Source organism: Chrysemys picta, chromosome 1 (assembly GCF_011386835.1).
Source record: "Chrysemys picta bellii isolate R12L10 chromosome 1, ASM1138683v2, whole genome shotgun sequence".
Classification (NCBI taxonomy): Eukaryota; Metazoa; Chordata; order Testudines; family Emydidae; genus Chrysemys; species Chrysemys picta.
This window is the reverse complement of record NC_088791.1, coordinates 307,271,440-307,288,534: the sequence shown is the minus strand read 5'-3', so window position 1 is coordinate 307,288,534 and position 17,095 is coordinate 307,271,440. Positions and strand designations below refer to the sequence as shown.

The 17,095-nt window shown below is 43.7% G+C and overlaps 2 protein-coding genes across 11 annotated transcripts in view; one reads left to right on the top strand and one right to left on the bottom strand.

The window, feature by feature from the left end:
* N4BP2L2 (NEDD4 binding protein 2 like 2) overlaps positions 1-17,095 on the bottom strand; it is a 667,270-nt gene that overhangs the window by 70,765 nt on the left and 579,410 nt on the right. The window lies entirely within an intron of this gene.
* FRY (FRY microtubule binding protein) overlaps positions 1-17,095 on the top strand; it is a 402,818-nt gene that overhangs the window by 62,787 nt on the left and 322,936 nt on the right. For 3 of the 6 annotated variants that reach the window (XM_065594426.1, XM_042842817.2, XM_042842815.2), the window contains exon 1: positions 12,381-12,695. The exons of 1 other annotated variant lie outside the window; for it this stretch is intronic. In XM_065594426.1, the coding sequence (XP_065450498.1) occupies positions 12,491-12,695 (205 nt within the window). In that variant the 5' untranslated portion in view covers positions 12,381-12,490. Of the gene's footprint in view, positions 1-12,379; positions 12,696-17,095 lie in introns of those variants that run through there. 2 more of the 6 variants (XM_065594448.1, XM_065594462.1) reach the window with 2 other exon arrangements.

Here is a 17,095-nt window from a genome sequence, read left to right as displayed (position 1 = left end):
GGTTGTGGAACCTGACTCGAGTGTTTGTATTTTATCTGAACTGCCCTGGCTGTTGAATTTGCTCAGAGGCCTTGCAATCACATACAATTTTAATAGGGGCCTATGTAGGAATAATTATATCTCTCCACACACACGCACGCATTCACTCACTCACTCTCTCTGTAGGGAGCCATTCCAGCCAGTTTTGTTTCTTAATCTGTCCATGTCCATGCTGTTCTTTGCATAGTTCTTCTGCTGGAGTCAAGATCAGCTGACCAAACCAGCATGAGTGTCAGACTGAAACAATCATTATACAATGGAACATCAGTCTGAAGCAAAATTATCACTGTTTTATATTAGCTGTGTATGAATTTTTCTTTGCACAGGAAAGACAGATATGAGTCAGATTTCTCTGTTAATATGGAATGTGCGTATTCAACTATCAAGATATTGTTACTTGCCACATTATGAACAGAATCTATAGTTTTAGCCTTTTATCTTTCTTGCTGGTAAACAAATAATATGTTAAAAAAAATTAAAGGTGCAAAATGTCTCTGAGCCAAATAATGAATTATCCATTAAAACAATCGGAGACACTAGGCCAAATTTTCTGTTGATATAACTGCATTGATTTCAGAGGAGTTATTCCAGAAGAGAATTTTGACCTGTCCTTTGCTTTTACTGTGTGTGGTTGGGGTGGGGGAGGGAGAAGACAAGGGCCATATGGAAAGCACAGATTATTGAGTGATGTGTGTTCTGTACATTTTCTGATTTATCTGTGTACATATATTTCAAAGGAAGTTTTTTATTTGCATCATACTTAAGAAGTGGAGAGTTCAAATACTGGTAATGATGCTCTTTTCTTAAAATATGTATATAGCCTTTCATTCAATGATTAAAATAATCTGTGACAAATAGTTGTTAAGAATTAGGATATAATAATCTCATAATGTTGCGATGTACTAGATGCTTACCAGTCAGTTTTCTGATTTAGCTAGCAGAGCTATAAAGTCACACATAGCCAGACAACTGCCTGTTGTCTTGACTCTTAAAGCAGAGTAGTTATTATAGCTAAGGGCTTGTCTACTCTTGAAATGCTACAGTGGCACAGCTTCAGCTGCACTGCTGTAGCACTTCAATGCAGGGACTACCTATACCAATGGGAAGGGTTCTCCTGTCAGTGTAGGTAGTCCACCTCCCCAAAAGGCAGTAGGGAATATATCGAGATTGTGTGTTTGTTTTATAGTCTAGTACTGAATGACCATTGTTTTTAACTCCCTCCTACATAATATCTTTCTGCCTCCTGTAACACTAAAAGCTATAGCAAAGTATGTAAATTGATGTTAATTTTTTGGCCTGAAATTTGTTTCATAATTATGGTTTTAGGGTAGTTTAGTCTAAATACAACTCAGTTACTAAATTATTATTTAAACATATTTGTTAATGCAGTGTCTAAGGCCTGAACAAGAACGGAGCCCCATTGTGCTAGGCACTGTACAAACACTGAGTCAAATATAGTCCCTTCCCCCAATAAAGGAGAGATGCAGGGTGCGGCCAGGGGTATAACACACAACAGAGTGAACAGTGTGATGGCAGCAAATGTTTGTTCCATGATTTTTAGAGGGTAGGTGGGGAAGTGGAGTTCCTTGGGAGGGGATCAACTAAATGGAAAGAAAAGTGACAGGAAGGGGAGCAGAGGGTAAGAGGGCCAGCTGTTGAGTGAAACTGAGGTAAAGAGATGGGGGAGGGGTGGAGCAAACAGCCACTTAGCACAGGACAGAGAAAGTCCAGTCAAAACTGTGGAAAGTTATCTGAATATTCAGAGATCCAAAGATCGCTGCTTCTGCCCCTACTGGCTGAACTGTTTTGCTGGCTCCTTCCTGCAGCCCACATAGTAGGGGAGGGAGAGAGGCACCACCTGGATCCTAGTGCCCCAGTAATTGGGTAGCTAATGTCCCCTGCACAGTTCTTGGAGGCACATGGGTGGCCCCCAGCTGGACCCCATTTTACCTGCTTTGGCTGCTTCTGTCCTTACCAGATGGAATCTCTGTATGACTCCTCTCTGCAGCCCACGAGGGCAGGGGAGTCACCACTGGGGTCCTAGTGCACCTCTAGAGTAGGGGGTTTCCTCTGCACAGTTCTCGGTGCTGGGGGATGGAGTGGCCCTAACTGGGTCAGTTTTTAATTATAATTGGTCCCTGGTCAACTCCCTTTCCCTCTAAGGAGTGACTGCAGACCTCATCCCTGCAGCCCTTTCCTGGTTTATAATCCAGTCCCAGCTTCTGCCCTAACTAGGCTTCATCTGCCTTTTGGGCCTATCAATCCTGGCTCTCCTCCAAGTGCAGCATCTGAAATGAACTGGCTCCTTTTGACCCACGTTAACGTATTTAGGGCTTGTATGGGGTGGATACCTCATCACACCAAGGATGAATTTGATCAGGCCCTGCCAACTTGAGTACATCTAACTTATCTAAATATTCTTTAACCTGTTCTTTCTCTATTTTGGCCTGTGTTCCTTCCCCCTTGTTGTTAATATTAATTGTGTTAAGTATCTAATTTAGTATTAACCTTTTTAGTGAAGACTGAAGCACAATAGCCATTAAACACCTCTGCTTTTTTGATGTCATCTGTTATTGGATCTCCTCCTCCACATAGTAGTACACATACACTTTTCTTTCTCTTGTATTTATAGAACCTCTTCTTATTGTCTTGTCTCTTGCTCAGTGCAACTCATTTCCTTAGTCTTTCTGATTTTGTCCCTCCAAGCTTACACTATCCTTTTGAGCTCATCTTTGGCGACTTTCCCATCTTTTCACTTTTTAGAATTCTTTTTTGATTTTCGGATCATTAAAGAGCTCTGGAAGGAACCATATTGGCCTCTTACTATTCTATCTTTCTTTCATGTTGGGATAGTTTTCAGACCCTTACTTACCAGTTCTTGGAGTTTGTTAAAGTCTGCTTTTTGGAGTCCATTGTCCTTATTCTCCTGCTCACATTCCTTCCTTTCGTTAGAATCATGAAATCTATCATGTCATGATCACTTTCACACAAATTGCCTTCCACCTTCAATTTTTCAAACAATTCCTCCCTTTTAGAATCAAGTCTGAAATGGCTATCCTCCTGGGCTATGTCTTCACTGGGGGGTGGGATCGATTTAAGATACGCAAATTCAGCTACGCGAATAGCGTAGCTGAATTCGACATATCCAAGCCGACTTACCCCGCTGTGAGGACGGCGGCAAATCGACCGCCACGGCTCCCCTGTTGACGGCGCTTACTCCTACCTGCGCTGGTGGAGTACAAGCACTGATTCGGGGATCGATTGGCACATCCCGATGAGACGCGATAATTCGATCCCCGAGAGATCGATTTCTACCCGTTGATTCAGGCGGGTAGTGAAGACGTAGCCCTGGTTACTTCCTCCACTTTTTGAAACAAAATGTTATCCTCAGTATGTTTCAGGAACTTTTTTGAAGTTTTGTGTTCTGCTGTATTACTTTTCCAACAGATGTCTGGGTAGCTAAAATCCCCCATTACTACCAGTTCTTGTGTTATGGATATTTCTGCCATGATATTGTCCCTGGTTTCCCCCCTCTTTTAATAATTGATTTTGAAGTTCAGCTCTCCTTAACTGCTGCTCCTCCTTCACAGTTTGTTTGCTTCTTTGTAAGGTCTGGTAGTAGTTTTATAATGGAGTCACAGTTTAGATTAGTTCAGGGGGAATCATAATACTTACATTTTCTGCTGATTGTTGGCTGAGAATTTACCTAGCTGTATTTCTTCCAATTGATTTAGCTATTGCTCCTTTACTAGAATCTGTTTCCAATACAGTGCAACCGCATGTCTTGATGTTGGTACAATTTGAGCTACTAGCCTCTGTCTCATTTAAATGAAATTTCCTCTAGTCTCACTATCAGGAAATTAGGGTTTGGGGGAATTAATCCTATTTATTTACTGGTAACATTCTGTATAGTTGAAAAGATTTATTTTCAAAAAACTTGTATCACAGGCCGCTCCTGACAATCATATATGTGTATCCCTTCTTCCACATCCTCTCCAGCACTTGCCAGGGTACATCATAGTGCATTTTTCATAGTACATAAGCTATCAAAGGTAATTTATAATGGCACAATCATACTAACAGCTTTTTCCGTTTTCTAAAAATTTGAGTTTTTAATCTAATCAATTTAGGCCCACTTTTAGTTCTACCAGTGCTGTTCTGCCTCATCCCTTACTTAGGGCTTGTCTACACTTGTATGTTTACCAAAATAACTATTCCGGTATCATGTGAAAATAGATTAAACTCAGGCCTGGTCTACACTATGAGTTTAGGTCGAATTTAGCAGCGTTAAATCGAATTAAGCCTGGACACGTCCACACGACGAAGCCCTTTTTTTCAACTTAAAGGGCCCTTTAAATCGGTTTCTTTACTCCACCTCTGATGAGGGGATTAGCGCTAAAATCGGCCTTTGCGGGTTGGATTTGGGGTAGTGTGGACGGAATTCGACGTTATTGGCCTCCAGGAGCTATCCCACAGTGCTTCATTGTGACCGCTCTGGACAGCATTCTCAACTCAGATGCACTGACTGACCAAGTAGACAGGAAAAGCCCCGCGAACTTTTGAATTTCATTTCCTGTTTGCCCAGCGTGGAGAGCACAGGTGACTACGCAGAGCTCATCAGCACAGGTAACCATGATGGAGTCCCAGGATCGCAAAAGAGCTCCAGCATGGACAGAACGGGAGGTACGGGATCTGCTTGCCATATGGGGAGATGAATCAGTGCTAGCTGAACTCCGTAGCAGTAAATGAAATGGCAAAATATTAGAAAAAGTCTCAAAGGCCATGAAGGACAAAGGCCATAATAGGGACGCACAGCAGTGCCGCGTGAAAATTAAGGAGCTAAGGCAAGCCTACCATAAAGCCAGAGAGGCAAACGGAAGGTCCGGGGCAGAGCCGCAAACATGCCGCTTCTACGCGGAGCTGCATGCCATGCTAGGGGGTGCAGCCACCACTACCCCAACCGTGTGCTTTGACTCCATCAATGGAGAATCATGCAACAGGGAAGCAGGTTCGGGGTACGAGGAAGATGATGATGAAGACAATGAAGATAGCTCGCAGCAAGGAAGCGGAAAACCGGTTTCCCCAACAGCCAGGATATGTTTATCACCCTGGACCTGGAACCAGTAACCCCTGAATTCACCCAAGGCATGCTCCCAGACCCTGAGGGCACACAAGGGACCTCTGGTGAGTGTACCTTTGTAAATATTACACATGGTTTAAAAGCAAGCGTGTTTAATGATTAATTTGCCCTGGCAATCGCGGCCAGTACAGCTACTGGAAAAGTCTGTTAACGTGTATGGGGATAGAGCGGAAATCCTCCAGGGACATCTCCAGAAAGCTCTCCTTGATGTACTCCCAAAGCCTTTGCAAAAGGTTTCTGGGGAGGGCTGCCTTATCCCGTCCGCCATGGTAGACACTTTACCACGCCAGGCCAGTAGCACGTAGTCTGGAATCATTGCATAACAAAGCATGGCAGCGTATGGTCCCAATGTTTGCTGGCATGCAGACAACATCCATTCCTTATCTCTCTTTGTTATCCTCAGGAGAGTGATATCATTCACGGTCACCTGGTTGAAATGGGGTGATTTTATGAAGGGGACATTCAGAGGTGCCCGTTCCTGCTCGGCTGAACAGAAATGTTCCCCACTGTTAGCCATGCGGTAGGGGGGAGGGGTGAAGTGATCATCCCAGAGAATTGGGTGTGTGTGGGGGGGTAGTTGGGTTTGTGCTGCATGTTAACCCGGAAACCACAGCCCCTCCTTTTACATTGCAAACCCATTTTAAATGGCCAACCCAACGGGTGCTTGGTATGGGAAATGAGGGCGCTACTGTTTGAAACCATTCCCACATGTTAAGAAGGTTAAAAAAGCCAAAAGACTGTGGGTTACCATGGCTGCCTGCAAGCTGAAATCTGTTGCGTGGCACTGCGTGAGTGATCTCTCACACCAAACCGGCAGGCCCTCAATATAAGAGGAAAAATGCGACCTTGTAACGAAAGCACATGTGCTGTGTAATGTGAATAGCAAAATTTAACGTGAAAGAGTGTACCCATTGTTCTCTAAAATATGTCATTTTTAATCACCCCTCCCTTCTCCTCCACAAGCTGCAAATGTTTCTCCTTCACAGAGACTAGTGAAGATTAGAAGGAGAGAACGGCGGACTCGGGATGATATGTTCTCGGAGCTCCAGATGTCCTCCCACGCTGACAGAGCACAGCAGAATGAGTGGAGGCAGTCAATGTCAGAGTGCAAAAAAGCACAATATGAACGAGAGGAGAGGTGGCGGGCTAAATCGCGGGCTGAAGAGCGCAAGTGGCGGGCTGAAGAGGATAGGTGGCGTCAGCTTGCTGACAGAAGGCAAGAGTCGATGCTCTGGCTGCTGGAGCATCAAACTGATATGCTCCAGCCTATGGTTGAGCTGCAGGAAAGGCAGCAGGAGCAGAGACCGCTGCTACAGCCCCTGTGTAACCAACAGCCCTCCACCCCAAGTTCCATAGCCTCCTCACCCAGACGCCCAAGAACGCGGTGGGGGGGCCTCCGGCCACCCAGTCACTCCATCCCAGATGATTGCCCGAGCATCAGAAGGCTGGGCTTCAATAAGTGTTAAAGTTTTAAAGTTTTAAACTGCTGTGTGTCCTTTTCCTTCCCTCCTCCCCCACCCCTCCCAGGCTACCTTGGCAGTTATCCCCCTAGTTGTGTGATGAATTAATAAAGAATGCATGAATGTGAAGTAACAATGACTTTATTGCCTCTGCAAGCGGTGCTCGAAAGGGGGAGGGGAGGGTGGTTAGTTTACAGGGAAGTAGAGTGAACCGGGGGGGGGGGCGGGGAGGGCGGAGGGTTCATCAAGGAGGAAAAACAGAAGTTTCACACCGTAGCCTGGCCAGTCACAAAACTGGTTTTAAAGGTTCTCTGATGCGCACCACGTCCTGCTGTACTCTTCTAACCGCCCTGGTGTCTGGCTGCGCGTAATCAGCGGCCAGGCAATTTGCCTCAACCTCCCACCCCTCCATAAATGTCTCCCCCTTACTCTCACAGATATTGTGGAGCACACAGCAAGCAGCAATAACATTTGGAATATTGGCTTTGCTGAGGTCTATCCGAGTCAGTAAACTGCGCCACCGTGCTTTTAAACGTCCAAATGCACATTCCACCACCATTCAGCACTTGCTCAGCCTATAGTTGAACAGGTCCTGACTACTGTCCAGGCTGCCTGTGTACGGCTTCATGAGCCATGGCATTAAGGGGTAGGCTGGGTCCCCAAGGATAATGATAGGCATTTCAACATCCCCAAGAGTCATTTTCTAGTCCGGGAAGAAAGTCCCTTCCTCCAGCTTTGAAACAGAACAGAGTTCCTGAAGACGCGGGCATCATGTACCTTTTCCGGCCATCCCATGTTGATTTTAGTGAAATGTCCCTTGTGATCCACCAGGACTTGCAACAGCATTGAAAAGTACCCCTTGCGGTTTATGTACTCGGTGGCTTGGTGCTCCGGTGCCAAGATAGGGATATGGGTTCCGTCTATTGCCCCACCACAGTTTGGGAATCCCATTGCAGCAAAGCCATCCACTATGACCTGCACGTTTCCCAGAGTCACTACCCTTGATATCAGCAGGTCTTTGATTGCGTTGGCTACTTGGATGACAGCAGCCCCCACAGTAGATTTGCCCACTCCAAATTGATTCCCGACTGACCAGTAGCTATCTGGTGTTGCAAGCTTCCACAGGGCTATCGCCACTCGCTTCTCAACTGTGAGGACTGCTCTCATCCTGGTATTCTGGCGCTTCAGGGCAGGGGAAAGCAAGTCACAAAGTTCCATGAAAGTGCCCTTACACATGCGGAAGTTTTGCAGCCACTGGGAATCATCCCACACCTGCAACACGATGCGGTCCCACCAGTCTGTGCTTGTTTCCCAGGCCCAGCATCAGCGTTCCACACCTGCCCCAGTAACACCATGATTTGCACATTGATGGGGCTTGTACTTTGTGAGAGGTCTATGTCCATGTCAATTTCCTCATCACTCTCGTCGCCGCGCTGCAATCGCCTCCTTGCCTGGTTTTGCTTTGGCATGTTCTGGCTCTGCATATACTCCAGGACAATGCGCGTGGTGTTCATAGTGCTCATAATTGCCACGGTGATCTGAGCGGGCTCCATGATCCCAGTGCTATGGCGTCTGGGCCGAAAAAAGGCGCGAAACTATTGTCTGATGGAGGGAGGGAGGGGCGAGTGATGACATGGCTTACAGGTACAGGGAATTAAAATCAACAAAGATGGCTGTGCATTAGGGAGAAACACAAACAACTGTCACACAGAATGGCCCCCCCAAAGATTGAACTCAAAACCCTGGGTTTAGCAGGCTGTTGATTTCACGGAGGGAGGGGGAAGCAAATGAATACAGAACAAATCTGGTCCATCTATTTTTTACATCTTAAGCTGGCAGCAGACTGTGCAGCATGACTGATAGCCATTGGCATCTTCTGGGTGCTTGGCAGAAAATTCTGTATTACGACTGCTAGCCATCATCGTCAAGACGGTTCAATAGGACTGCCGGCAGACTGAGTCTCCAGGAGACAAAACACGTCTGCCCAGGTGCCTCTGACCGAACTCACTGAGGAGTATGACGACGACGGATACCAGTTGTAATACACCATCCACTGCCAAAAGGCAAGGAGCAGCTGCTGTATAGCAATGCAGCCCGACGTCTGCCAGCACCCAGATAGCCGATGACGGCTACCAGTCATACTGCACCGTCTACTGCCAAAAGGCAATTAGCTGCTGCTGTGTAGCAATGCAGTACCACTTCTGCCGGCACCCAGATGACATATGGTGATGGTGACCTGAGCTGAGCGGGCTCCATGCTTGCCGTGGTATGTTGTCTGCACAGGTAACCCAGGTAAAAAGGCGCGAATCGATTGTCTGCCATTGCTCTGACGGAGAGGGAGGGGCCTGACGACATGTACCCAGAACCCCCCGCGACACTGTTTTTGCATCATCGGGCATTGGGATCTCAACCCAGAATTCCAATGGGCGGCGGAGACTGCGGGATAGCTACCCACAGTGCAACGCTCTGGAAGTCGACACTAGCCTTGGTACTGTGGACGCGGTCCACCGACTTAATGCACTTAGAGCATTTTATGTGGGGACACACACAATCGACTGTATAAAACCGATTTCTATAAAACCGGCTTCTATAAATTCGACCTAATTTCGTAGTGTAGACATACCCCCAGTCAGAAAAAGGCACTCTTATTCCAGAATAAGAGTGATCACACAGGGGCTTAATAATTATTCTGGAATAGCTATTTTAGTAAATTTCCAAGTGTAGACAAGGCCTTAGATCCAGTATAATCTGGATATGACTTTGAAAGTGGATCATTTTTTAGTTAAGGCAGCTTTAGCTTCAAGTAATGACCAGTCATGAAGTCTCAGGGTAGTTACATAGTTATTGGCCTGAAGGTATTGATATGTTGTTCTGAGCGGTAGACTTTGTTTTTTCTTAAGTTCCTCAAAAATAAACAAACCTTTATCACTGAAATGTTTGGTGAATGTAACAGCCTAGAGCTATAAACTCCTTTCTTTGTGTATTTCTTCACTGCAGAGTTAACCCTGGTGATCAGCACCCAGGTTAGCCTAGCTTGTGTGTGAGTGTTTCCAGTGCAAAGGTATACTCAAATTGCTGTATGCGCTCTGGGAATGCACTCACTCATGTGAGGCACTAGGACTTTTCTGGATGCTTATCCCATGGTTCTTAGCACTGCACTAAGCTGCACCACTATATGAATTCTTTTGGAAATGCACAGTGGGAGAACTTGTCTGTCCTTTCTAGGCCTGTGTGCAGAAGTGGGTCTAAGACCCAAACACAGTAAACAGCTTCTGTCACACTAGAAGTCTGTCCTCAGCCTCGGTTCCAACCAGTAGCAGGGCATTGATCCAAGACAATGACCCATTCCAACTGTTGGCATTAATGGAACTCTCATTTTGGAAAGAAGCTACGATCTGCAAATATCTTAAGGACCTCTGTTCCCTGAGGCTAGCTACCACCTTCACTTGAATCAGGCTAAAGTTAAATCATCCCAGCTGTCACACTGGGATGTCCAGCCATTTATTTAGTTCTCATTTTTCCTGTTATAAGTGCATGGTGTAAGTAGAACACACCTGGGAGCTTTGATGAACTTTTGGATCCCCAACTATCTGAATCCAGTGATTAAAATTGTTTAAAAGTTCTTAGAATCATGACCCTGTTGACAAACTCTTAAATCTGTGCATCTTGCAAAACAATATGAAAATCCTTCCTTTGAAAGCAGAGGAAATTTTTGAAAGAAAGGAGGAGCCTCTGCAGAGGCAGTGTAATTTTGTCACAGGGCCTGTTTAACATCTGAAGACTGGCTACTGATACTTGTAGAATTGCCACCCTGCTTGTTCACCTACGGCTTATTAAAAGTTGTTATTTCAGCAGTGCAATATCTGCTGGCTTCTCTTTTGCACAAGTTTGAACTTTTCTGGCAGATTCAGTTCACGTGGTTTTGCACCTTCACTCCCATCAACCTTCAGGTTTATATGGACCCCCAAAATAACACACATGTCAGACATGTGAATGGTTTTATGGCAATTGCAATGATACTGACTTTTGATGACTTTCTTTTACTAATGAATTTTGTCTGTGTATTTACAAAACTCTAGCAAAGACATGGGTGTACTCACCCTTCTTTTTGCCTGTGGCAAGGCGACGACTCACTGGCACAGCACATCCTGCTAGTTGTCCAGGGAATTAGATATTTCCAGCCCGGAGCACCCTCTGCAGGCCGGTTGATGTCTTGCCTGCCGCTGGCCCCGTGTCCCTCCCAGTGACCTTTGCCCAGGGGTTCTGCCCACCGCAGTACCTCCTCTGCCTGGGTCTCCCCGCCCAGGGGAACCCCTATCCCCATCTTGCCTCAGTGGCTACTGCTAGTCACCATCTAGCCCCCGCTCCCTGGGACAGACGGCAATCTGTAAACCACTCATCATCGGCAAGGGGGATTGGATCAGCTGCCTCTAGCCTATATCTGGGCTGCCCCTCTGCAGCCCTAGTACCCTTTTGTGAGCCCTTAGCTTGGCCTGCAGCCTGGGGCTTTGCTAGGCTGGAGCTCCTTAGCTCCCTCTGCCCTTCCCCAGCACTGCTCCACCCTAGGTATCCTCCTCAGCTTCCCAGGCAGCCAGATCCTTTTCTCTCAGGAATTAGAGAGAGGGTCTCTCTCAGTTGCTGGCCCTCAGCCCTCTTATAAGGCCAGCTGTGGTCTGAATGTGGCTGCTTCCCCCAATCAGCCCAGCTTTTCCCCTGCCACAGCCCTCTCCCAGGGCTGTTTTAAGCTCTTCTGGGCAGGAGTGGGGTGACTACCCCGCTACATTGCCCTTTCTAGAATCCAAAGACAGCAAAAAGATTTTGTTGAAAGGTTTGTGCAAACATCATGTGGTTTCACTGGCAGTGTATCCCTACTTTTTTGTTAAATGGAAATTGTGCAGACCCTCTGTCTGTCTGTAAATATGTTCTATATGTACAGAATATATCAAAATAGTTAACTGTTGACTATTTAGGCTGCCACATTTTAACCCTGGCTACAGTTAAGGAATAATGTTATTACTGCTCCTTCCCAATGTCTCTGCTATGTCTGCTGTTTATTAAAATTGTTCTTGGGGCAGGGGTGCGGAGAGAGTGTGTGCAGGTGTGTGTGTGTGTGTGTATATATATATTAAGAAGCCTAAATAATTACAGATATACCATCTCAGAAACACTATGTTGTTGAGAAAACAAGCCACAGTGGTTCTGAGAGTAGAAACAAAACTAGTACATAAATTGAGCATAAAAAGCTCTGGGGCATTACTCTCAAAATGTGCTCTACTTCTGACCGGACAGTAGCATTCATTCTGAGACAGATGGACACAGGCCCCAGGTAAAAACCCAAACACACTGATCAAATTGTACCTTCCTTTCCCTGACAGATACCTGGAGGGTCTGTGCTTTTTGTTGTTGTTTGTTTAACAGTTGAGCAACAACTTGTTTAGTTTGTCATGCCGATAAAACATTAATGAATTGAACTGTGAAATATCATTGATGAAACATGAAATACAATACCTATACAGTGGCTGTTAAGCAAATTTTCCCTTTTATGCAGCAGGAGCTTGTGAGTTCAGATTTGTTGAATCTTTCCAGAGATCCAAAACCTTTTAATCTAATGATTTCAGTATGTCTCCTCCGTTGTGTTGTTTAAGTATTGAAAGGAGGGGCTACATGGTAATTCTACACCTGTTTTAGCTCACGCCTATCAACTTGCTAAACTTACCAAACGAGTGCAGAGTTAGGCATGAACATCAGATATTGCTTAGGAGTTTAACCACCAGTTAAATGAGCCTTTGAGTGTGCAGATTTTTATTGTTTGGTCTTATGCTTGGGTAGCTTTACAAATAAGTCTGCTATAATGGCAATTGATGACACCAATTTGTACTCTAGGACTAAGAGTAAACTGAATTCATATCAGACTGATTATAAATCAACAAGACGGAGCAGCCTACCACCAGACCTCCTCCTAGGAAATGACATTAAAGGAAAGTTTCAAAGAAATATTAAGAATTTAGAACCTATACACCCAAGGCGCCCTAAGAAAAGACCTTCTATTTTTCCAGGTAGGACTTGCTATGTTTATTAGTAGATTGGTGCAATACCTCTTTAAACTTTGTGATGATATTTGAGGAGTTCAGTGATTATTAAAAACAATTATTAGATGGACTATGTTCAGTATAAAACCTATCTACAGGTGTTGTCTAAGATTTATAAGCCAGAAGAAATATGGCTGTTGTTTGTAGTACAACAGCATGACACACACCAGTCTAAACTGTAACTAAAAAGACAGCATTCTTGGGGTTTTTGTTTTCATATTGTTTGCTTCGTATGTTAATGCTTACCATTAAAAAATAATTTCCATGTATTACAATGCTTACAATTCTGTATTTACTCCATCAGATTTACAAAGAGCACAGCTAATTAACTATTTATTATAATTTTGAGATATCCAACTTGCACTTTTAATTATTTCAGTGTCTCTTTTTCTTTTTGTGGGGATGTGGGAGAAGCATGGACTTGTTCAGTGAAGCTGGTGGCTTTTATGTAGCCAGAAATTAACACCATTAAATACTCAAATGCATGCTTTGAATTCCTGTCTTGCATTGGAGCCTGAAGATGTTTGTAGTAAATGATTCAGTTTAACCTCTGGTTGTTAAAATTTATTAACAAGCTGGATCTGTATATTTCAGTCAGAATAAATATATACTTTAAAAATCTATAAATAGTGTCTAAAATAAGCAAGATATTAGGAGGAAAATATTGAAGCATCTGTTGCAGAGCAGTATTTGGACCAATTATGAGATTTTTTTTACCAGAGGATTTAAAATGGTTAGAAAAAAAAAATCAATATTTCTGTTCATTCCTGTAGAAACTGGAGGTGTATCTCAGTGAAATAATCAAAGCAAATACAATCCTTATTCCAAGGAACAAAACTTGTTTCAGAAAATGTATGTATCTTATTTTCAGCTGAAAAAATCAGATGGTTTTAAATTCCCAAATCCTCTTTGGGGAATGGTGCTGTAATGCAGACATTTAAAGAGCAACTGTTGAGATTTTATTTTTAAAATCATGGGGCGTTTCCCTTAGAGGCTGCTAGAGGCAAAGCCCTGCACATATGGTGAGCTGGACAATCATAATAGGAGCACGGATAAGAGAAAGGACGACCAGATGCCAGAGAAAAGTTAAATTTGCTCAGGGTTTAGAATCTTAAAATCGAGTTATAGGAATGTTAGGGGCTTCCCGCTTTAATATTTTTGAAAAGTAAAATCGGTTATGAAGCATTTGAACACTAAAGGAAATAAAGCCTCCTTCCTTCTTCCCCCCTCCCCCCCTTTTATTTTTGCTCTTAAAAAATACATTTCCTACAATAGCTTTATGTCAGGTGACTCAGGCATGCCCTATAGCTCTACCACTTCCCAGTGCCTGAACCGGTTCTTCCTGAGACAGTGCTGCCTGTGTGACTATCAAACTGTAGTCTCTCTTATCTTTTGTCTCTGTATCTACCCTGTTTTCTTCTTGCCTTTGTTGCATTCTCTTGTTTTCCTCTTTTTGGTTTTCTTTCTTTCTTTCCCCATTGTACCTCTTCTTTGTTCTGCCCTGTCTACCAACTTTTTTCATTTGTATGTAACCATACCCACTTCTTCCTTCTGACCTGATCTTATTCTCTTGTATCCATTCAGCTTTGCTCCTTTTCCTTTTATACCCTCCCCTCACCCCATCCAGGGTGATTCTGGATGAAAGACTACACTTTCTGCTTGCCACTATATTATTTCCCCTTCCTCAAAATCACTCTCACCAGCATTTGTCCTCACACGGTTTGTGCCATCTCAGACTTGAATTCTCTAAAATGCGTTGTGCATCTGGAATGCTGCCACAACGCTTATGACATGCACATGTTACAGTGCACAGTGACTGAAAGGTAATGCAAATTGCTGGCTCCAAGCTGTAGGTGGAGTGGGGTGGAGAAATGGGATCTGTTCCTTCATCTGGAACTTCATCACTCTATATGTAGAATTTTCAGTTGATAAATTTTTAGAAATCTACTGTAAGAAAAATTTTAAAAGCCTTCTAGACTCCTCTCATTGTCACTGATGATTCCTGGTCACGCATGTTGCACATATGCTAAGAAGATTGTCGCTGATGTAAATATATAGAGTAGGATGGAAATGGAATTATACTGGTGATTCAGATGTTCTGCAGTCTGATTTACTGAAGTGTTTCCCCAGACTTCTGAAGGCTGAACGCCCCCTTCAGGAAGGTAAAATCAATAGTGTCCCCTTGCTCCAACCTCACCACGTGTTGTTATATTTTTAATGTAAGCATATTCCGCATCTTCTCCTTCCCTTCCTCCCTTGCAAGTCCTTCACTCCTCCCTGCACCCCAAGGTTTGGGACATGTGTAGATATTCATAATATAAACCTTCCTCTCCTTCCTTCCTTCTTTATGTGCTTTGAGCAGTGAAATAATTAACAATGATGACATTTAAAGGCATTTAAGTTATCACCCCTTAAGATGAATGGGGCACTTCATACATCAGTTCTCTTGTTTCAGACTGTGCAGACTCAGACAGATGTCTGTACCGGTTAGACTCATTTCACATTTTAGTCACAATCATAAGAACTAGAGACTTTTTTTTATAAATGAAAACTGAAACTCTGGAGAACAACTGATATGTCTGCATGCCCCTCCTCCAAAGGTAGTCCTTCACACACACACAGGCAGGAGTGCCCTACACTTTGGGAAACATGGATTTACTATATGTGCTTCCTGGCTGCAGGATAAAGCGGGGAGGGGGGAGAGAGAAAGGAGGAGAGAAGAGGAGAAAATTGCTTACCACAAGTAAAAGTAATGAATAGAGCCCTACCAAATTCACAGCCATGAAAAATGCATCACAGACTGTGAAATCTGGTCTCCCTCTGTGAAATTTGGTCTTTTTGTTTGCTTTTATTCTATACTATACATAGGGCCCTACCAAATTCATGGTCCATTTTGGTCAATTTTGTGGTCATAGGATTCGTAAATTTTATGATTTCAGCTATTTAAATCTGAAATGTCATAGTGGTGTGATTGTAGGGGTCCTGACCCAAAAAGGAGTTGTTGGGGGGTCGCAAGGTTATTGTAGGGGAGGTTGCAGTACTGCTACCCTTACTTCTGTGCTGCTGCTGGTGGTGGAGAACTGCCGCTCTCTGGCTGCCAGCTCTGATGGCAGTGCAGAAGTAAGGATGGCAATACCACGACCTCCCTAAAATAACCTTGTGACTCCCCTTGCAACTCACTTTCTGGTCAGGACCCCCAATTTAAGAAACAGTGGTCTCCTCCATGAAATCTGTGTAGTATAGGGTAAAAGCACACAAAAGACCAAATCTCTTGGAGAGAGACCAGATTTCACAGTCGACGCATTTTTCATGGCCATGAATTTGGTGGGGCCCACTGCTTGCCAGCTGTCCAGCTCTGAAGGCAGCACCACCAGCAGCAGCAGTGCAGAAGTAAGGGTAGCACTACCGCAACCCCCCCTGCAATAACTTTGCGACCCCACCACAACTCCTTTTTGGGTCAGGACCCCTACAATTACAACACCGTGAAATTTCAGATTTAAATAGCTGAAATCATTAAATTTACGATTTAAAAAATCATATGACCGTGAAATTGACCAAAATGAACCGTAAATTTGGTAGGGCTCCAGTAATGAATCTCGTCAAAGGATTAAAATGAATTAAGACATTTTTTAAAGCAACTGATTTTTCAGTTCTTTGAAATTCAAACTTTTGGAACAATTTTTTCTCTAAAGACTAGGAATTTAACTTTGCAAGATGTATACATATTTTATTGACCTGATTGTCCACCCCTAAATAGTACCAAAAGGTTTTGTAGAATTTATACCTGCAATTAAATTTTTTAATTTGGAACAAAGACCAGTAGATTGAATTGTAACAAACTAAAGGCCCATATGCTGTCCTTGTGCATTGCCAATAGGAATTGCATATTATAATATTGGAGAGTATGTGGCCCCCAAGTGATATCTTATTTTAAACAGTTGAAGTCAAACCCTGTGGGCTTAATTCTGCAGCCTTTTTGCATGCAAAACTCCCATTGGTTTCATTGGGAATTAAGGACCATATCCAATGTAATGAAAGTCAGAAAGAGTTTTTATATTGACTTGTTTGTCTGTCTATCTTAGGGTTTTTATACTGCTGTCCATCACGATAACATCTGAGCACCTCCCATGTAAAATCAGTAGCAATAGAGGAATTCTTAGTAGACTTCATTGAGTTTCTCACTCTTCTTCCTTCTCAGAGTAAAGACTCTGCTTGGGGTGGGGGGTTTTTGTGGTTCAATTTTGTTTGATCTATTTATTTTGATTTTTTGGGGAGTTGGAATGGGCACTAAATGGATAAAAATGCTGCATGCCCTTCTTTAATAATGTGTTATACTCCTATAGAAGATACTAGTCAACCCACAAATC